The 23,009-nt window shown below is 35.4% G+C and overlaps 1 protein-coding gene across 3 annotated transcripts in view; it reads left to right on the top strand.

The window, feature by feature from the left end:
• Positions 1-23,009, top strand: part of DMD (dystrophin) — a 2,245,117-nt gene that overhangs the window by 1,526,760 nt on the left and 695,348 nt on the right. For all 3 annotated transcript variants that reach the window (XM_030933724.1, XM_030933725.1, XM_030933726.1), the window contains one exon: positions 17,754-17,986. In XM_030933724.1, the coding sequence (XP_030789584.1) occupies positions 17,754-17,986 (233 nt within the window). The remainder of the gene's footprint in view (positions 1-17,753; positions 17,987-23,009) is intronic.

Below are 23,009 nucleotides of genomic sequence, written 5' to 3'. Positions count from 1 at the left end.
ACAACTGAGATAGCAAATAATAATAATATAAAGAAATATGTGATCAAAGACTCAGAGACTCTTTACATAAGACTGAAATCAACATAGGAATTTGGAAAGAAGACTATATGGGTTAGCTAGAATTGTCAACAAAGACTTCACAGAAGAGTGTGATCATAGAGATTAGCAAGGAATGAAACAGGTGCAAAAAATACTTAAGTCTAAGAAACAACAAGGATAAATTTATTTTGTAAAGAAGGAAAGCATATTGGGTATTACATAAAGAGACTGGCTAGTTTGACACAATTTGTACTTTTGGGGTAAGCAGTGGGAAATCACTTTCTGTAAGTAAAGTGGAAGATAATTCAGGTATTGAATATGGTCCTATGGCATTTTTCAACCTTTGTTTTCCCCCCATCCCTATACTACCGATATCATCACAGATGTTGGCAATATTCACGTACTTGCCTGAAGATATTCATATTAGAGGCTAGAGATACGTAAAGGTGAGTGCAGTTAAATAGCAAAATTCAAGCACACTAGTTCTGACTGTGCACTCTCACTCAGAAAAGCACACTAGAATGTGGGAGTACTCTTATATTGACAACCTTTAGTTCGTTCTAATTTATAAAAAAAAAATAAACTATTTAGAAAATTTAGATATTTTATATCTATTACACAACCCATTGTCAAATGATTGAGATATCATTGTTTGGCAACACTGAAACTGAAATCAACTGTAAGAGTAAGGAATATGACTTTTAAAGATATTTGGTAAGAGCAATGTTGTAAGGCAGAGACCAACATTATAGAAGTTCTCAACCTGTGTGCTGGATATAGTTAAAATTTCCCAGGACCATTGAAAGAAATTCTCAAATCCACAACCACCTCAAGTGTTGTCTGTGAATCAAATGAGTGATGCATCACCCACAAACATGTAGTAGACATTCTTAAAGTGACATAAATGCTACTGCAATTAATAAAATGGAAAATCATATTACAATATTACTGAATTCAGAATAAGTTGATTTTGTCACTATTTTTCTTAATCTATGCATGCTAGATATAAAGTTATTATACAGAAACATGTAACATTTTTAATATTTCTGAGGCATGCTCATGATATTGTAAACCAGGCACTGTTAAAAGATCACTGGATTGGGAATTAATAAGCCTGGGATCTAATCTTCATTTGGTCTCTCGTTGGCTATGGTCTGGGGGTTTTGGGCAAACTATTCAACCTTTTGTGCCTTGGTTTAGTTGATAAATGATGGTGTTTTCCCAGATAAATCCCTTCCCAACTTAACATTACCAGATGTAGCATCTATGGCTTAGCATGTACAATATAAATTAACCTTCCTGAAGATCTTCAGAAGTTACTATAACATATATTTTCATGGCACTGAAAACTAAGTTTTTGATAGCTTACATTTTTATAAATAATTTACTCATTTTTATCATAATAATAAATCTGATTCATTAATCACCAAAATATTTTTGAAAATAGATGCATGAAAGAATCTGAACTTGTTATGGTTTTATCTATTCAAGTCACCTAATTTTGGTAGCCACAGGCCCCCATTGTCGATAGGGGAAGATTATCCATTTTACCAATACAGTCTCTGATAATTTCTATCCATATGCCCTTCAATTCCATTTTTACGTCAGATTGAATGGGAACATGAGGCCCCCAATATTAAATTGACCCTACTTTCTCTTCGGAAATTGGTCTTTCTACCTAGCCGTTTGCCTCTGTTCACATTCTTGTATTCCACAGAAAATATACATTAGGTGTTAAAATCACAGTGATTAACAAATTTTAAGTAGAAATAGTTATTAAGTATAGCATAATCATGTCTTTGAGTTAGTACAAAAGTAGGAAACAGAGCTTTAACGACTTTTTTTTCATTCTTTCCACCATATTACAGGGCAAAAATGAAGAATTTTGCCAATTCAAAACTATGCACATATATAGTTTCCACCAGTATTTAGTAGTTATGTTTCTCAAGATGTATAATTCCTTTCCTCTCTGTTTTCTGTAGTTTGATAAACCCTACATAGGAATTAATGTTGTTTCAGTTAGGTTTATTATTTCTTTTATGTGGTTTCATTTAATGCAATAAGCTAGAGATTTTGTAACATATAACTTGATAAAAATTTCTCCCTTCATATCTTTTTGTTTTAAAATAATGGATTAATATAGATTGTAATTTAACAGTAGAGGAAATACATTTTACTTTTAGTTCTTACCTACGTATCTTGGGAAAAAGGAAACATCATTTTTAAGGATTATTATTTTTCTACTAATGAAAAAAATAGCATGATTTTCCATTCTGGACTTTGTAATTAACTTTACCTTGGAATAGTTGAATCTTAAATATAACTTTATTGAAAAATTTATTTTCAACTAATATTTTAAAATGCAAAATTTCTGTGATCTCTACGAAACAGAACTATCACATTCCAATGTGCTTATAGCTACAATAATCGGTTAAAAGAGACAAATTATAAAGAAGATATAGGTTGTGACACTGAAATTACAAAATGTGGATTAGGGAAGTAAACGTGTAGAGTTTTGTATCCAATCAAAGTTAAGTTATTACCAGTTTAAAAATACCCTTATATAAGATGTAAAGAAAAGCAAAAACCTATAGGAGCAAAAGCAAAGCAAAAACCTATGGTAGATATACAAAAGGTAAAAAGTAAGGAATCAAAGTATACTGCTAAACAAAGCTATCAAACCATAAAAGAAGACAACAAAAAAGGCACATAGGACAAAGTATCCACAAAACAATTAGAAAACAACTTTTTAAATGGCAGCAGTAAATTCCTACCTATCAATAATTGCTTTGAATGTAAATGGATTAAATTCACCAATCTAAAGATAGAGTGGCCAAATGGATTAAAACAACAAGACTCAACTACATGCTGCCCATAAGAGACTCACCTCACCTTTTAGGACACATGTTGACTGAAATAGAAGAGATATAAAAAGGTATTTTGGTTTCCATGCAAATGGAAACCAGAAGAGAATGGGGATAGCCATACTTCTATCAGACAAAATAGGCTTTAAAATCAAAAACTAAAAAGACACAAAGGAGGTCATTAAATAATGATAAATGGATCAATTCATCAAGAAAGTATAACAATTATAAATGTATATGCACCCAACATTGGAGTACCTAAATATATAAAGCAAATATAAAGTGATAAAAAGAAAGACATAAACTACAATACAAGAATAGTATGGGACTTCTACCCCAAATTCAACAATAGACAGAAAATCCACATTAAAAAATCAATAACAATGCATTGGACTTTATGCGTTAGATCAAATAGACCTAACAGACATATACAGTACATCTCATCTAACAGCGGGAGAATACACATTCTTATCAAGTGCACAAGAAACAATTCTTCAGGGTAAATCACATGTTAGGCCACAAAATGAGTCCTGACAAATTTAACAAGATTGAAAGCATGTATTTTATGTAAAACAACGCCATCATGGAAAAAGTACTAGTGTAAACAAGGTTTAAATATGATTTACTGATTGTTTAAAAAGGAATTATCTTAGCCCTGATTTGATGGGATTTCCCCTTTGTAAGCAGCAAAAATAAGTTCAGAATGAAGCAACTCTGTAACAATACAGCTTCACAGATCGTTTTGAATAAGCAAAGTTGGATATGTTTCTACTTCAGAAACCATTTATTGTGGGCTCACAGCGTTTCCATGTGCTCTTTACACTCTTAATTTTAAACCCATTCATCAACAGGATTAAGGCAATGAGATTCAAGTCCAAGACAATAGGAAGTATGTGCATCAAAACTGTCACGCTAATGCTCTGAGGAACATTGTTGTTTCAATAGCATGATTTAAAACCACTGAAACGATATGTTTTATTTATGATTACCATTCATACTTTCAAAAAGATTTTGAGATGGTTTGGCTGGGATGTCTTAAAGAAACAAACACCAAATTTTTAATTTTGTGCTTGTAACAAACAATTTTTCCTACATAAGTGTTACCTTTTTTTCTACCCTTGATTTTGGTTTCTTTTGTATGGTTGGTAGTTATTGCACTTCTGGGCATAGTGTGCTTTTCTACAAGTTAAATAAAAACATAAATTGATCTTGATGTAGCTAGTTTCACTATTTCAGTTAGTGTGTTTTCCATACCTGCAATTCATAACATGTTTACTAGCCCAGAACTTTAAAACCCAAGTTTGGCTCCACACAGTCACTTGAAACCAACTTAAGATAGCAGTTACATTTCCAAGGTCATTATGGAGACAGAGTTCAATACTTCAGCATTTGAATTGATCAAGCTCATTCGTGTTTTAGTTACAGGAAGTGTTCATATTTCATGTAAGAAACAGCAACTCTGATGATAAATTGAAACTCAAATATAACCAAGGAGTATAAAACTACTTTATAAGCCCTTCAACAATAAATATGCCAACAATCCTCTGCATACTTTGTGTCATTTTTTAGAGCATTCTATTGAATTATGTAACATGTGATACCAATACATAATAATACATAATTAACTTTTTTTTTTTCTTTTTTTGAGACCCAGTCTTGCTTTGTCTCCCAGGCTGGAGTGCAATGGCATGATCTCGGCTCACTGCAACCTCTGCCTCCTAGGTTCAAGAAATTCTTCTGCCTCAGCCTCCCAAGTAACTGGGATTATAGGCATGCGCCACCACACCTGGCTAATTTTGTACTTTTAGCAGAGACAGGGTTTCACCATAATGGTCAGGTTGGCCTTGAACTCCTGACCTCAGGTGTTCCACCACCTTAGCCTCCCCAAAGTGCTGGGAGTACAGGAATGAGCCACAGCGCCTGGCCTATAATTAACTTTAAAAAATATTCTATTATTGAATGCCTGAAAAAATCATATTACTTCTATGTATTAAAAACAAACTATTATGTATATAGACCAGAGATATGGTGTCAGAGATGAGATTCCTTGGAAACAGTCTCTGAGACAAAAAGTTGCACATGGAAAGTTTATTGAGAAGTATTGTTGCTATTTATAAGGAAGTGAAGGAGGCAGTATTGGGCAGAGAGAAAAGCTCATCCACAATGCAGTTGCTACTGAGGCTTCAGCCCATGTGACAGGGACACTGGGGCTGTGGTGGTCTTTCGGAGTTCTCCCAAATTGAGGCAAATGGGCAGAGACTTTTGTATCTTTGAACTAGCCAAGAGCAGGCACCCAGGAAGAAATGCAGCTGTGATCCTTTTGCAGATATTATTAGTCTGGAGTAGATGTACCCACACTACAAATACTTGGAATAATATTTGTGGTGTGGGTGCATCTACTCCAGAAGAGGATCTTGATGAAGCATTATAGTATCCACTACAGAGAGGCACTGGCATATTCTGCTTACCCCACAAAGATTGCATTGAGAATGCAAGTAGGAGTAGTGAGGACATAAAATAAATCAATTATTTTCCACTGGACCTTAATATATCAGAACCACTGGAATTTACAGGATGATATTTATTATAGCACTCAAAAAAAATCTCTTTTAAATCTCCTTAGCACAGAAGGGAGTTTTAAAAAGTCCACAATTTGGTTGGTCTGTGAATTCCCTTTTTAAAAAATGTGGTTTAATCAAATTAACAAGAAAAAAACAAACCCATCAAAAATTGGGGGAAGGATATGAACAGACGCTTCTCAAAAGAAGACATTTATGTGACCAATAAACATATGAAAAAAAGCTCAACATCACTGGTCTTTAGAGAAATGCAAATCAAAACCACAATGAGATATCATCTCACACCAGTTAGAATGGCGATCATTAAAAAGTCAGGAAGCAACAGATGCTGGAGAGGATGTGGAGAAATAGGAACACTTTTACACTGTTGGTGGGACTGTAAACTAGTTCAACCATTGTGGAAGACAGTGTGGTGATTCCTCAAGGATCTAGAACCAGAAATACCATTTGACCCAGCAATCCTATTACTGGGTATATACTCAAAGGATTATAAATCATTCTACTATAAAGACACATGCACACATATGTTTATTGCAGCACTGTTTACAACAGCAAAGACTTGGAACCAACCCAAATGCCCATCAGTGATAGACTGGATAAAGAAAATGTGGCAGATATACACCATAGAATGCTATGCAGCCATAAAAAAGGATGAGTTCATGTCCTTTGCAAGGACATGGATGAAGCTGGAAACCATCATTCTCAGCAAACTAACACAAGAACAGAAAACCAAACACCACATGTTCTCACTCATAAGTGGGAGTTGAACAATTAGAACACATGGAGACAGGGAGGGGAACATCACACACTGGGGCCTGTTGGGGGACTGGGGGGCAGAGGGAGGGATAGCATTAGGAGAAATACCTAATGTAGATGACGGGTTGATGGGTGCAGCAAACCACCATGGCACGTGTACAGCTATGTAACAAACCTGCACGTTCTGTACATGTATCCCAGAACTTAAAGTATAATTAAAAAAAAAAAATGTGGTTTAAAAGCAAAAATCACATTTAAAAAAGTTGCCAGCTTAACTGTTTTATGTGTACAAAACAGTAGTGTTAACTATATGCACATTGTTATTCAACAAATCTCTAGAATGTTTTCATCTCTCAAATCCGAAACTCCAAACCCATTGAAGAGCTCCCATTGCTCCCTGTACCCCAGCACTGGCAATATGACCATTCTACTTTCTGTTTCTAAAGAGTTTGACTACTTTAGATATATCATATAAATGGAAGCATGCAATATTTGTCATTTTATGACTGGCTTATTTCACTTAGCATAATGTCTTCAAGGTACACCTATGTTGTAGCATATGAAAGGATTTCCTTCTTTTTTGTGGCTGAGTAATATTCCATTGTGTCCTATACTACATTTTTAAATCCATTTATCAATCAATGGACCTTTTAGTTACTTCAATTTTTGGCTATTGTGAATAATGCCACAGTTAATATGAGTGTGCAAATATCTCTTTAAGATACTGTTTTTAATTCTTTTGGATATACAGATGTTCATTGATTTACACTGGGATTACATCCCAATCAGCCCGTAAGTTGAAAATATCATGTTAAAAATTAATTTAATATAGCTAACCTACCAAACATCGTGGATTAGCCTAGCCTACTTTAAATATGATCAGAACATGTGGATTAACCTACATCTGGGCAAAATCATCTGGCAACACACAGTACATTGTAGAGTATCAATTATTTATCCTCATGATGACGTGGTTTAATGGAAGATTTGGCTTACTGCTGCAACCCAATATCTTCCAGAAAAGAGTATCATATTGCATATTACTAGCCCCAGAAAAGCTCAAAATTCAAAATTTGAAGTATGGTTTCTTAATGAGTACATATCACTTTCACACCATTGTAAAGTCCAAAAATTACAAGTTAGACCTTAGTAAGTTGGGGACCATCTGTACACCCGGAAATGGGATTGCTGGATTATATGATAATTCTATTTTTATTTTTATTTTTTGAGGAACCTCCATACTGTTTTCCATAGTGTCTACACCTTTTTACATTCCCACCAACAATGCAGAAGTGTTTGAATTTCTCCACATCCTTGCCAACATATGTTATTTTCTGTTTATGATCATGGTCATCCTCATGGTTGTGAGGTAATATCTCATTGTGGTTTTTATTTTTCATTTGCATTTCCCTGATGATTGATGATGTTGAGTATCTTTTCAGATGCTTGTTGGCTGTGTATATATTTTCTTTGGAGAAATGTCTATTTAAATCCTTGCCCATTTTTAAATCAGGTTAATTGTTTTTGATGAATTCCTTATTAATTACTCACCTCAGAGCCTTTCTTCTTAAAATACAGATTGCTCAGAGCCTTTCATCTAATTTACTAAATGTTGATCTTGAAGAAGCATTTTAATTTATCTGAATTTAGTTTCCTATTCTCTAAATTGATAGTAATCATGTGTTCCCTATCCACACCAGAGTGGTATAGTGAAGAACCAGTGGAGAAAATGACTAAAACGGCATTTTTATGCTGTCCAAATTTTGTGCAAATATATTATAATTGATTCGAAAGAAAATAGTTTATCTACATTTTAAGACTATTTAATATTGTTCCATTTACATTGCACTAATGGTTCCTCTTTTTTCTCCCTGATGAAGTTCTAGATTGAAACTCTGAGGAAACTGTAAATCAGAGTTATATAACTCTGTTATATTAATTTGTATAACTTCCCTGTCTCTCTCTAAATATATATATTTAGACTATATATACATATGCATATATATATTTAGAGAGAGAGCGGAATTACACCTAAGGACTGTGCTTAGTACACTGCAACTTGCACCTCATTCTAATTGTGAAAACAACAACAAATTTTGATTGAGACTGTGTTATTTGTTAGACCTTTGGTTTTGTTGTGAGGAAGGAAAAGATGATTCTGATAATTACGTCAAATAGTTTATCATCTCCTCTGGTGGATGAGGCTTGTGAGGGCCTGACACATGGTAGAGGATCTTATTCATTATATAACAACTTTCAAAACACATGGCTAATTATTTTGCTACTTAAGGTAAAAATGTAACTCTCCCAAACAAATAAGAGATTTAGACTGAATTCTGTAGAAAACACTGCTTACCTCATTTTGCTTAGGTTTCACTGCAGAGTCTCATCTCTAACATTCAGGTAGGAGAAGCTCTATTTTAAAATATTGAATAAACAAACCTAAATCAGAATAAATGATTTAATTCAGGAATTTTTTAAGGTGCTCAGAATGTTGGTAGAATAGCAGTGTATTTTCTGTAATAAGAACTACACAATGTTCTCTAGCTGGTTATACTCAAATGGTTATATGGATTTTATTCCGATATCAGTTTTGCAATTGATGACCACCCTTCATCAATAGCATGGTCTTTATTATGGTTTCATCTGGCTTTTTCTTCCCTCGTCTTCTGCACTGGGCTGCCTACTCCTTGGCTCTTATTATTACATACTCTACTTTTTTCACATACAAAGCTCTTCGTGCACTAATAGTGAATTTCTGCTAAAACTGTTACTTTCTTCAAATGTCCTATCAAATGCTGGCTGCCTGATTTATTGGCCTTATAGACTGACTATGTGAATCTTCCATTCTCTGTGGAATTCCATTCCACATTTTAACTTAAAGACTCTCTCTTTCCCACTGCATTCTCTCTGCTGGATAAGCATTTTTCTTTTAATTTCTGTGGTAATGGGAAGGGAATTTTAAATCGTGTTTTGCATACAAGTGTTTAATAGGTTAAAATGAATGCTGTATCAGCTATCTATTGCTGTGTAACAAGCTACCCCAAATGTAGAGACTTAAAATAAGAATCATTATTTTTTTTAGCTCATGATTCTTGATTCTGCTTGGGGTTTGGTTTATCAAGGTGATTCTTTTGCTAGACTCAGCTGTGCTCATTCATGCATTCATGGTCAGCTGGTAGTTGATGACCACATGTGGCATTCAAATGTCTGGTATAACTTTTTGGTTATAAGTTGAGACAGTGTGGGTGACAGGATCACCTGCCTGTAATTATTCATCAGGCTAGCATAGTTCCATAGTGGTGGAAGGGTTCCAAGCATAGCCCAACACCCAAACATTTTTAAACCTCTGCTTACGTCGTGTTTGCTGACACCTCATTAGCCGAAACAAGTGACTTGACCAATCCATATTCAAGGTGTGGAGAAATAGACTACAGCTCTTGATAGGAGAATCTGGAATATCTCTTGACAAAAGTATAAATGCAAGAAGAGAATCTGTGGACATTTAGTCTCCGGCAGAGATGCTGTCATTTTTGTCACTAAGACACTTCCTGTGTCATATTGTTTATTATTCATTGGCAGCCATAAGTTTGTGGTTTAGTGTTTCTTCAGTGCCTGCCCAATATCATGTGGGAAAGAGAAGCCCTTAACAATTTCTCTTAATTTCTACTTCTGAGAAATGAGAGAAAACAAACTTGGATAGGCATAAATGATGTCCAGCACAAAGTCTAAGCAGCTATATGAGAGGTGGGTGGCTAGGGAGAGATGGCAAATTATTTTAATTGAGACATTCTCAACCATAAGCAATTTTTCTTTCCTCAGGAGGCATTTGGTAATGTCAGGAGACGTTTTTGGTTGTACATCTAGGAGGGAGCTCTGGCCACGGATACTGACAAGCAATTCTGATCCTACAATGCACAGGACAGCCACTCACGACAAAGAATTACCTGGGACAAACTGTTAATAGTGCTGAGATTGAGAAACCCTGCTTTTCACTGAGTGCATGTAGATTAATTCATATAATGTTAGTTATAGAAGGGCACTTAAATGATGCCAACTAAAACAGGAAAAGACAGTGATTATTTCTCTATTCAAATTAGTGAAGGAAGGATATATGTTTAAAGTCAGGTTGGAGATATTTCTCAAGGGTAGTATTTAAGTTGTGAGTGGATGCTAGATGCGCTTGATTGTTACAATCCATATTTTTATAGCTATATCAAATAATCTTCTCTCCCAAATTAAAATGGATATTAGATATATTTCATGGGTACCATATATATTATAAGTTGTAGCCCTTAGAGTCAGAAGTATTTGAGTGATTAACAATTATTGCATATTGAATGAGACATGTAAGAAAGATACCTGATGTCCTATGATTCTTAGAAATATGTGCAGTGGTTGAGCACATTGTCTTGGAAACATCACTTGTTAATGTGAGATCCTGAACAAGTTTCCTTACCTTGGTAAAAGGGAGATGATAACACCTACCCTGAAGATTGTTTGTTAAAGGTGAAATAAAAGAACGTTTATGAAGAACCTTGCCTGGCACATAAGAATCACTGAGTAAATGATGGGGGTGATGGCAGTGTTGGTGGTAATTTATCTTACTTAAAAATAGTAGCAAATATTTATTTGGATTATATTTTTAATAGCAAGAAATAATCTATTAAAATGTAAGTGAATAGCACCATTAAACTTTTAAAATCCATGGCTCCCAAACTTAACATTTTTTTTTCTGAAATCCAGAAATACAAATGGTAATCATGAATCCTTGAGTTCTGGTACTCTGGCCTTGCCTATATAGAGTGCAAGCATTTATTTTTCTAAATGAGAATTATTGATGATAGATGTATCATATATTTTATTTACTCTTTAGAGTGACAGAAAAGAATGCAGACAAAAATAAGTGTTTATGTGTTCATAGTGTTGGTTTCTAATTTTCCAACTTGTATGTGCAGACTGTAAATATTTAGAGGGAAGATGTGAAATTCTTCCTTACCTACACAATAGATTGTTCTTTCTCTGAATCTAGACATAATTTCAAATTTTCTTAAGAAGCTCTCTTGAACTCTTAAGTAATTCATTAAACCACGTGCCGTCCTTTCAAATATTCAGAAAGAAAATATTCTCCAATGTTGCTTACATGGAGGAGAGTTATTTTATCTACTAGTAAATGGAAGTTGCTAACAATCTTTCCTATTCCCCATAGTTTTAAATAGTAATGCAATTTGACCACATATAACGTTGCTGTCCTCTGTTAACATGGAATGATAAGGAGGAAGGGAATATTTAACAGCACTTTTTAGATATTCCCTCATAGAATTGTTAATGTGAGTCCAATAACTTATTTTGTAAGTTGAGTGATTTTTCAAATATAAAAATAAAGCAAACAAAAAAAGTTACCCACATTCAACAAAGCTAGAAATAGAGTATATGCTTCTTGCTTTCTTATCAACCAAAGGAGACCTGTGAATTACAGGAAAACCACGTGTGAATACTTCAAAGGAAATATGCCAAACACATTGTGTGTGTGTTTTAAAAGATTTAGTAGCCCCTTTAAAGCTCTAAGTAAAGCTGTTAGTCTGACTAATCATGTACTCCTGAAACCAATTAAATTTTCAGACTAGAGAAATGTTCTTCAAACGCTTGAAAAAAATAAGAGTTCCTTCCTAAAGCCAACACCTTTTAATTAACAAAATACTCAGAGCAAAGCTGTGGTTTGCAATAGTATATTACACCTACCGTTATTCATGCTACCATTCTGGTGTACCAAACTCAATTCATTTCAGCTATTTTGAGCTTGATTTTCTGTCTGCTTATGGAGGGAAAATCACAGTTTTAGTAGAGTCATTTTAATTTTCTAATGAATGCATGAGAAAGGTATTATGTTACATAGTATGTCCTCAGACTATTCAGATGCCCTCTCTCTCTCTTGCTCTGTCTCTGTCTCTCTTTACACACACCCACACCCACACCCACACCCACACACACACACATACACTGTGTGTATCTATCTGTCTACCTAGATATACAGTTTAATTTTGTACATTGTAATGCATCTGGTTTCTGGCATAAGGTGATTTAGCAAAAAAACAAACAAACAAAACCCACCCAAATCTGTTACTGGAGGAACCTTTCATAGCATAACATCAGAAAGACTATTTTCAGTAAGGACCCTGGGCAGGAAAAGACAGTCCCTCTGGTGGACTTGAGAAGAATACCCTTAGTCTCTGAGATAGAGAGGCTGATATATGAGCCAGCGAATCCCAGAGCCAGCTTCTTATAACCCAAGATAGGGGCATAAGGCAAGGGGTGAACACCCAGGCATGATCAGACTTGGGGTTAAGGTTAAATAGGGTACAGAGGAAAAGATTTCCGCCAGCTAGAGGGGAAGCCATTTCCCATGCTCCTTAGGGATGACAACTGGAGACCCAGCCCAGAACATCATTGAAAATTCTGTGTAATAGTTTATATATCCTAACTCTTTACCCATTCTAGATTATGGGTTCAGGCACTCTTAGCAAAACAAATCCTCTTTCAGTCTTTTAAAATGTCGAGTTAACAGGAAATATCCTTGGCACAACAATATAACCCTGCCTGATCCTTAGAACTATGAACAGGTGACTCAGACTCTGCAAAACCAGTAACAGATCGGACCAGCCTACACTTCACTGAAAAGGGTGATTTGCATATATTTCTAATACTATGCCATGGTGGAAAAGAAAGAACCTCATATGTGTCAGATAGAGGTAACGGCATCTGAAAGTGCAATAAGAATCAATGTGATATGTGTAATAAAATAAGATAAATAGGCCAGGCGCGGTGGCTCATGCCTGTAATACTAGCATTTTGGGAGGCCGAGGCAGGCGGATCACGAGGTCAGGAGATTGAATCCATCCTGGCCAACATGGCAAAACCCCGTCTCTACTAAAATACAAAAAATTAGCCAGGCATGGTGGAAAATGCCTGTAGTCCCAGATACTCGGGAGGCTGAGGCAGGGGAATTGCTTGAACCCGCGAGGCAGAGGTTGCAGTGAGCTGAGATCACGCCACTGCACTCCAGCCTGGCAACAGAGCAATACTCCATCTCAAAAAAAAAAAAAAAAAAAAAAAGATAATTTTTTTCAGGACCTCAAAACTTCTCCTTTGAGACACTTTGATTAAAAAATGAAAAAATATATGCATGCATGAACCTAGAGGCAAGTCTTTTTAGAAAACATAAAATAAGTAATGTTTTTCTGAACAGAATTGGCTCTAATGTGTGAGAGGTCTATGAAGATTAGCCTCTTTCTACTTTATGTTTTAAAGTATATTCCTTGAGACCCGAAGTTTCTGACTTTAGAAAACAACTCTCAACTACTGTCGGCTATCCTCTAGACACTTTCAAAATCCTCTAAAACCTAATAGTGGTGCAAGATTTTGTCTTTCCTAGTGATAACTAGATTTAAGTGAGAAAATGTTGAAGACTAAAAAGTGTTTAGGACCCACAAGAAAGGTATAATTCTGTTCCTCATAGAGATATTTTAGTTACACACTTCTTATTCTGATCCTCCCCAAAACATAGAAATCTAGAGTTGGCATTTAAAGAGAAAATGAGATTTTTGTCTGGAAACAGGAGAGAAAAGTTTTCAAGAAGTATAGAAAGCGTATGAAAGGGCACAAGGTTTGAAATGGCCTGTACTCATGAGAGAATGCAGAATAGACATGGGTGTGGAGGAGCCTGGAAAGAATAGAGAGAGGTAAGCCTGGAGTATCAAGTCTGGTTCAGAGTACAGAGCATAAAATCCCATACGAATGTAGAACATGAGGAACCAATAACCATTGTGTGAGAAACACAGGAAAAAGAGGAAGAAAAAAGTCCACATAGTGTACTTACAGTCAGAACAATCCTAGGAGGTGACTTAATGTATCATGTCATAAAATCCGTAACACAATTCCATTAGATGGGTACTGTTTTCATAGTTACACAAGTGAAAACTCTTGAGGGTCAAGATGTTCAGTGTAGCAGGCATAGTATAATTTCTTAGCACAAGATGCCTCCAGTGTCAGTGAACATTACTTTCCCAAGACTGTCTATTTAGGAAATAGTAAGGCCAATTGTCTATGAAGGAAGTACTGTTATAATCGCCATTTTACGGAGGAGTAAATGGAGATTCATCTGACTATAGTTACACAGCTACAAAATAAATAGAGCAAGGATTCAAATACAACAATCTGGTCCTAGAAAGCCTAAACATGCTACACCCTGCTTTCTGATTCAGAGCTATTTCCTGCTTTTCTCCCTTCCATAGAAAAAAAAATGTATGTGTGTGGGGTTGGAGGTGAATAAATTGACTGGCTGTATTTTCTCTCTTTAATATTTGATCTTTCATTGTCTGCCCCAAGCAGTGGGTCTTCCTCCTTTATCTTCTTCTTTTGAAAATAGCTAAAATCACCTAACTGGTAAAAACCTAGGCAGGTTTTGTGTTCTAGCCTCCATTCTTCCAGTCTAATGGGTGGTTGTTAAATTTTAGTACTCATTGTATGTAGAAGACCTCTAACTTCACTAAAGAGCTTACTGCACATTGATTTTTATTTTTAGATTCAAAAGGAATCAATTGAGCACCTCCTATACTCCAGGACATGTGCAAGATACAAGAGATAGAGCAGTGAAAAAGTCTGATATGGTTTCCCCTCCCTTTCCCAGCTGTGTACAGATGTTCTTCAGTTGGTAAACGCCGGAGAAGAGGAGACCAGAAATACTGGCCTGATGGGTCTATAGATGAGATTATCTGCCCATGACTGGTGCAGAGATGGCTGCATTGCTAGACCTCTCCATCTTCCTCTGAATATGTGTCCACTAATTTATTATCCCAATGGCATATTTAGTCATCATGAACCATCCTCCCTTTTTGAGTCTCAGGCCCTGGCCTTGCATCTCAATAGACTCCCTCCCTCCCTTCCTTCCTCCTTCCTTCCCCGACGGCTTGACTTCCTTCCTTCCTTCCTTCCTTCCTGCCTTCCTTCCTGCCTTCCTTCCTGCCTTCCTGCCTTCCTGCCTTCCTTGTCTTGCCTTGCTTTTCAATTGATTCCCTCACTCCCTCCCTTCCTCTTTCCTTCCTCCCTCCCTCCCTCCCTGACTTCCTGACTTCCTTTCTTCTTTCCTTCTTCTTTTCTGTCTTTTTCCAAACGTGCTTTTCAGGAAACAGTGGTCGGCTTGTTGAAGTCTGATAATTTTCTACTTCCTCATCCTCCACTCTATTGAAATTTAGTGTGACATGATCATTTCCACCTCATTAGGTACTTCTTTCATGGTCAGAAGTAAGTCTGGAGAAAAAAAAAAAATCTCTTGTTTCTGCTCTCATTTGAGGGTCAAATTTTCAATAAGTCACTTTTTAAAAAAGCATTTTCTGACACTTCTCATAAGCTTGAAACCCTCCTAAACTGCTGTATATTGCCTCCGTATACATTGTGTATCTATTTTAGGAACACTCCATCCACATTTGCCAGTCAACCTGGTGTTCTGCAGTTAGTTCCTACAGTGATATTTTAATTTAGCTCTCTTTTCATCCTCACACATGCATCTTCTCTGGATATTTAGCTCCTTTCCTGGAATCCCTTTTAAGATTTCTAGATCTTGTTTGCTTCCATGATTTCTTCTCCTGGACTGTGACACAAAACGCTATTCCTTCTTTACATTACATTTAATTCTTTCTAGAAAGAGCCTCAGAGTAGTCAGATAGCTTTGAGAAGCAAAATTTTTTCTTTATCGCCTCAGTGTACTGCCTTTGAATCATTATTTCTTGACATAAATTTCTTTATTCTATCTGACACTTAAAACACTATTTTTTTCTGTCTGCATTGATCAATATTCCTTCATTCACAGAAAACTGTTTGTGTCCCTGAGAAGTTTGAAAGACAAGAAACATTCTTCCATTCTACTCATCTTCTTCTCTAATGAGGAGACAACCTTAAAAACACAGTTACATAGCCATAAAAATTAATGAATGGCTACCTCAGAATGAAAATTCAATGTCTCATTTTTTTTTTTAGTGTTCTTAGAATAGTTCACTAGTTGTCCATGCCTCTGAGTCTCCTGTTGAGATGTCTTTTGCAGCTTTCCTTGAAACCTTTTATTCCGAACTACATAGTCCAATAATTTTGCCACCAATCTTCTGGTTATATTATGCTCCTGAGTTCATTGTCTATAAACTTGATTAGGCATTCCTTCCCCTCGCCACTCACCTCTGATAGCCCAGCTATGTGTTGGTATTTAGTATTAATTCACACCAGCAAGTTCAGCCCTTTTCAATCAATATAGGGCCACACAGAGACCTTTGACTGACTATTCCCCAAGTATTTCACATTTTGGGGCCTTATCTCCAGTTTTTCACCACAGTTTTTCATCACTGTGTTTCTTACTAGCCAAATGTTTATAAAAACATTAATACCTAACATCATTGATTACCTACTATAGTGTCAGGTGCTGTAATAATATTATTGTGATGATGGTTATGCTGTTGTTTCTGGCATTGTCATACATGTGTCGCTTGTACTACTCATTGAATCTACACACTGCCCTTATGACATTTACCCTATTATTATTCCTCTTTTAAGGTAAATATATGAAAAATGTTTCCCACTTTGCCTTGCTTACTGCTAGTATTGAACAAATGTTACAACTGAAACTTAGAGAGGTTATGTGGCTTAATCAAGGTCCCAGAGTTCCTAAGGCAGAGAGTAGGATTGTCTACCAAGCATTTTAATTCTAGTACTGCACATCTTAACCATTATCATAGGCTGACTTACTCTACAGTGTCCAACACTATTCATATTACAATTTATTTAACGACTTTGAAACAGTGTTTCATGTCTAAATAGAAGAACTAGCTCTCATTTTTAAGAAAATATTGTATCTCGGTTTTTCTTCGCTGCTAGCCAGTCTACTAACAATTTGAAATAAAAAGAAAAAAAAATATGATAAACTGCTCCCAGTATAAAATACAGAGCTAAGACAAGAACGTTTCACTGACTTTGATTTCCCTAGGGTCCAGCTCTGAATTAATTTACTTCCTGTTCAAGGGAATTTTAAGTCAGAAAGAAGATCTTATCCCATCTTGTTTTGCCTTTTTTTTCCCTTGAATGAAAAAAAATAAGTAAAATTTATTCCCCTGGCAAGGTCTGAAAACTTTTGTTTTCTTCACCACTTCCACAGTGTTTATTACTGTTATTGAGAATACTTATTTAACTTAAATTACTTGTCCAGGAATGAGAATGAGCAAAATCATTTTTTAAAAAATTGTTAAATGTATATTAATGAAAAGATTGAATCTTTTAATTTTCTACCATGTATTGCTGAACAAAGTATCCACATTGTTAGAAAAATATATAGAATGTCATGAATAAAAGTTTGGCTCAAATTGTTACTCTTCAATTAAATTTGACTTATTGTTATTGGAATTGGCTCTTTAGCTTGTGTTTCTAATTTTTCTTTTTCTTCTTTTTTCCTTTTTGCAAAAAACCCAAAATATTTTAGCTCCTAGTCAGACTGTTACTCTGGTGACACAACCTGTGGTTACTAAGGAAACTGCCATCTCCAGACTAGAAATGCCATCTTCCTTGATGTTGGAGGTACCTGCTCTGGCAGATTTCAACCGGGCTTGGACAGAACTTACCGACTGGCTTTCTCTGCTTGGTCGAGTTATAAAATCACAGAGGGTGATGGTGGGTGACCTTGAGGATATCAACGAGATGATCATCAAGCAGAAGGTATGAGAAAAAAATGATAAAAGTTGGCAGAAGTTTTTCTTTAAAATGAAGATTTTCCACCAATCACTTTACTCTCCTAGACCATTTCCCACCAGTTCTTAGGCAACTGTTTCTCTCTCAGCAAACACATTACTCTGACTATTCAGCCTAAGTATAATCAAGGATATAAATTAATGCAATTAACAAAAGTAGCCATACATTAAAAAGGAAATATACAAAAAAAGCAGAAACCTTACAAGAATAGTTGGCTGAGTTAAATTTACTAAACAACCTGGTATTTTAAAAAATCTGTTTTATACCAAATAAATCACTCAACGGAGCTATTTACATTTATACTGTTTGTTTTGGCACTATGCAGCCCAACATATTGCAGAATCAAATACAATACTCTGGGAATTGATTATCATCCCCTCTTCTAAGTTGTCTGTGCCAATTTTCCTCCTCCAATGATAAGGATTATTGAAAGAGAGATATAAATTAAAAAGAGAAAAGTAACAAAACATAAGATGTTTTAAAATACCCTAGATCTTAATGTTGGCATTTACGCAATGCCATGTTCAAATGAACATGTTTTTAATACAAAAAGTTCATTTTTCAGCCTCAGTGTAATCCATTTGATAAAATTATGACATCAACTGGAAGCATTAGAATACATTTATATAAATATGGTTTACGTAACTAGATCAAATATACTATACATCTTTTATATATGTGAATGGTTAAGAAAAATAATTTTGGAATTGTTATACATTAAAGTTTTTTCACTTGTAACAGCTTTCAAGTCTTTCTAAAGAAATAGAAAGTTGTACTGAAGGTATTTAGGTATTAAAGTACTACCTTTTGAAAAAATAAGAAGTGAGGCAGACAGAGTAAGGGGAATTTCTTTGTAAAATAAATTTCAGCAATTCAGTAGGAATAAAGTAATTTGATAGTAAACAACCTGCATTTAAAGGCCTTGGGCTTGAATACAGAAGACCTGAATTCAGTGCCATTTGCAAATGATGACTGTAGTCAAGCCATCTCTGAATCTTGGTTTCCTATTCTGAGTACAGAGCACACAGAATACACATTCACATTCACAATATAGTTATGGATATGGATGTATATAAATATATGTAAATACCACATATATGTACATGAAAATTTGTTTTACTTCTGCTTTATAAAAAGTAATTATAGCCACATTTTTCAGAAAACATAACTGAGGCTCATAGATGTCAAATTCCCAGTAAGTAGCAGAACAAGGATTCAAATCCAAGTCCGTTTGATTCCTAAGCCAGTGTTATTACTTGCTACATATACTGCAGTATATGTAGCAAGTAATAACACATATACTACAAGTAATACATACTATTGCTGCAGTAATAACTGTAACTGCAATTACTATTTAGTGATTTGTATGTAGATGTAGATGTAGTCTATGTCAGACACTATGCTGAGCATTTTATAGTTGCTATGTACTGATACATACAGAAACAAGAGGTATGTTCTTTCACAATACCACATTGAGTTATATAATACTCCCAGGACTTTTATTTACCAAAGGAAACAATATTTTATAACGTTTAAAGCCCAGGTTTTGAAGTGAGATTGTTTGGGTTCAAAGCTTGGCTCCCAAGCTATGTGACCTTGAGTAAGTTATTCAGCCTCCCTGAGCCCAAGTTTGTCTATCTATAAAATGTGGGTAGTTGTACTATCTGCCTTGCAGTTTGTTATCAGAATTAAGTTTGTTGGTACATGAAAAATGCTTCCCACTTTGCCTTGCTTACTGCTTACTGCTAGTATTGAACAAATGTTAGTAATTATATTTGGGTCCACCACGAACTCTAGAAATCTGACCAATGATGGCATTTATATTATGCAAACTGTATATCACATCATAATACTATATGGAAATGAGAGCTTGTTTCCACTTCTGTACCCTATTCTACCATTGACATTATAGCTTCCTGCAGAAGTTACCTAATAATAGATTGGGAGAGAAAGTCTACACTTCCTTGTGACAGGTTTGCGAGTCCTGCATTTAGGGAAGCCATTGATGTGCTCAGTAGTCTCCAGAGTTCTCTAAATAAATTTGTCCTTTTCAGAAAGGACTACTAATTTGATGCCGCCTCGCAGAGATTGTCTTTAAATATAGGTCAAAAACTAACGTAGAGGGCCAGGTGCAATTTTTCACGCCTGCAGTCCCAGTGCTTTGGGAGGCTGAGGCAGATGGATCACTTGAGGTCAGGAGTTTGAGACCAGCCTGGTCAACATGGCAAAACCACATCTCTACTGCAAATACAAAAATTAGCCGGGTGTGGTGCCACATGCCTATAATCCCAGCTACTAGGGAGGCTGAGGCAGGAGAATCACTTGAATCCTTGACCAAAGGTTCCATTGAGCTGAGATTGCGCCATTGCACTCCAGCCTGTGCGACGGAGTGAGACTCTGTCTCAGAAAAATAATAATAATAATAATGTAGGGGAAAAAATCAAAAGCCATTTCTGAGACACAAAAATATAGGATTTATAAATTATATATAGTATAAAAATATTTTTAAAATATTATATATAGCATATTATAGGTAATGATATATAATGTACATATATATTTATAAAAAATCTAATCTCCCTTCTCTTGCTTGCTGAAGAGTGGGATGCTTTGCCTGTCTCTTCCTCTTATATTAAAAAATAATTAATAAAGACATTGTCAGTTCTTGACTTTTATTGCCTCAATCACCAAATTGTCAGTAAAATGGCCCTAAATAATCATTAACCAAATATCTGTGAGAGGGGAAATAAGAAGGAGGAGTAAGTGTGGGGAGGATTTTATTATAATTTCAGGAAATCAATATCAATTTTATATAAAGTTTTAAATAAAGCAATCCCAACGTTAATGTTTGATGTGTGAAAAATTAGGCAAAATTCCAAAAGGGCTTTATAAACTGAAAAAAAAACTTTACTAACACCTATCCATTTTTATTATTTTAACCAACTTCTATTGAGCTGCCACTAAGTACCTGGGAGATAATAAAGTTATACAACATAGAATGTGCAGGTAAAAGAGGTTGAAGGAAGAAAATAATAACACTATGATAGAGATAAATTTTAGGATAATAGCTAACACATACTTAGCACTAATGATATGCCAGTCATTGATCTAAGTACTTCATGTGAATTCTTTAATGCTTACAGCATCACTGTGAGGTAGATACAGAGGCACAATAAGGATAATAACTTGCCCAAGATCAAGGAAGAAAGAGACAATGATGAAATATGAACTCAAGCAGTTTGGTTCCAGAGTCCTCTCCCTTAAACCTCATAGTTTTCAACTTCTCTGATATTGTGTGAGTGATGTTGTTGGGGCTTTCTTCAGGGAAAACTAAGCCAGGAGAGAGAACAGATGCCAGTAAGATATTCCTGAAGAAGATAAAACTTAAACCAAGCATTACAGAATGAGTTGGAATTACCTAGCTAGATAAAACGAGAAGGGCAATCCAGGCAGAGGGAGCAGACTGTGCTTTTCACTGAGGTGGAAAAAAAACAGAGTACGTCATAGGAATTGTGATTCCATATGGCTGAAGTTAAGGGTATATGATGAGAAGAAATTGATGAGGTTGAATAGAGAGGACTGGGGCTAAATAATGGGAATCCTTTGTTGCCAGACTGAGGAATTTTGATGATGGCCTACAGGCAGTGGCAACCCTGAAAGGATTGTAAACAGGAAAATAAAATCATCAAATATAGTTTAGTTGCCTATCAATTAGAGCTCTCTGGATGCAAGCAACAGAAATCATTCTCTGATTAAATCAGGCAGAAAGTAAATGTGCTATAATTAGCACAAAGGCAATGGAACAAAACTTACAAAAGGAAAAAGAATCTGAGCATGCCTTTCTGGGCATGCGGCTAGCAAGGAGTATTCCAGTCTGTTTGTGATATTCTCTTTTCTCCATCCTGTGTGTAACTCTGTTCAAATTTTAAAGTCTTAAAAGAGAATCCAGTTTACCTTGCTTGGGTCACATGTTAATACATGAGCTAGAAGAGAGCAGAAAATTTTATTTAAATCCCTCTCCTCCCAAAGTCTCAAAATTAGGGAAAGGCAGTTCTCCCAAATAGCAACTGGGGTCTGTTGACAATAGAAGAAGGAAAAGGTTCTGACCAACCACTAAACAATAATTGTCCACTGAACTCAGTCAAGAACATGTAGAATAAGTTGGAGGACAGAGCAAATAAAGGAGATTTGTAGGGGGTAATTATTATGTACTAAAGCAAGCTTGTTCAACTCATCGCCTGTGAGCCACATGCGGCCCAGGATGGCTTTAAATGTGACCCAACACAAATTTGTAAACTTTCTTAAAACATGAATTACTTTTTGTGATTTTTTTTTTTTTTCGCTCATCAGTTGTCCTTAGTGTTAGTGTATTTTATGTGTGGCCCAGGACAATTCTTCCAATGTGGCCCAGGGAAGCCAAAAGATTGGATACAGCTGATCTAAAGCAACAGGGTCATCTACTCAACTTTGCAACATGTAGACCTGAAATAAAGACCATCCATATACCAATACCTCAAATATAAATTTGTTTGGTTATGACACATACAAAAATTAGTTCTCAGTAAATGTAGATAGCTTGAAGGACAATGTGAATGCAATGTGATAAGGAAACTTCATATTGAACAGATTGGAATGTGAGGATTATAATTTATAATTCCAAAGCATCAGAAGTTAGATAAGATAATGCAATAAGACATTTTATGATTCAAGACGAAGTTAGTTATGAGATTCAGACCAAACCTTAGACACACAGTAATTGAAATATTTGCCACAGAAAGGGTATAAGGACATGACATTCAAGTAAGCTAGCCTTTTACTAGCTTTAGACTTTGAACGCAGAAAACATTTGGTGAAAAGCTTCTGGTCTCCTTTAGTATGTATTGCTTGATTAAAGTATTATTTTAGAAAATGGTGAAATGCTCCCATGTTGAAATAAAAATAATTTTTACTAAGTGAATTATATTCAGTAAAAAAATGGAAGCTATAATTA

The sequence above is a fragment of the Rhinopithecus roxellana genome, chromosome 7 (assembly GCF_007565055.1).
Source record: "Rhinopithecus roxellana isolate Shanxi Qingling chromosome 7, ASM756505v1, whole genome shotgun sequence".
NCBI classification, from domain to species: domain Eukaryota; kingdom Metazoa; phylum Chordata; class Mammalia; order Primates; family Cercopithecidae; genus Rhinopithecus; species Rhinopithecus roxellana.
This window is presented reverse-complemented; position numbering and strand designations above follow the sequence as displayed.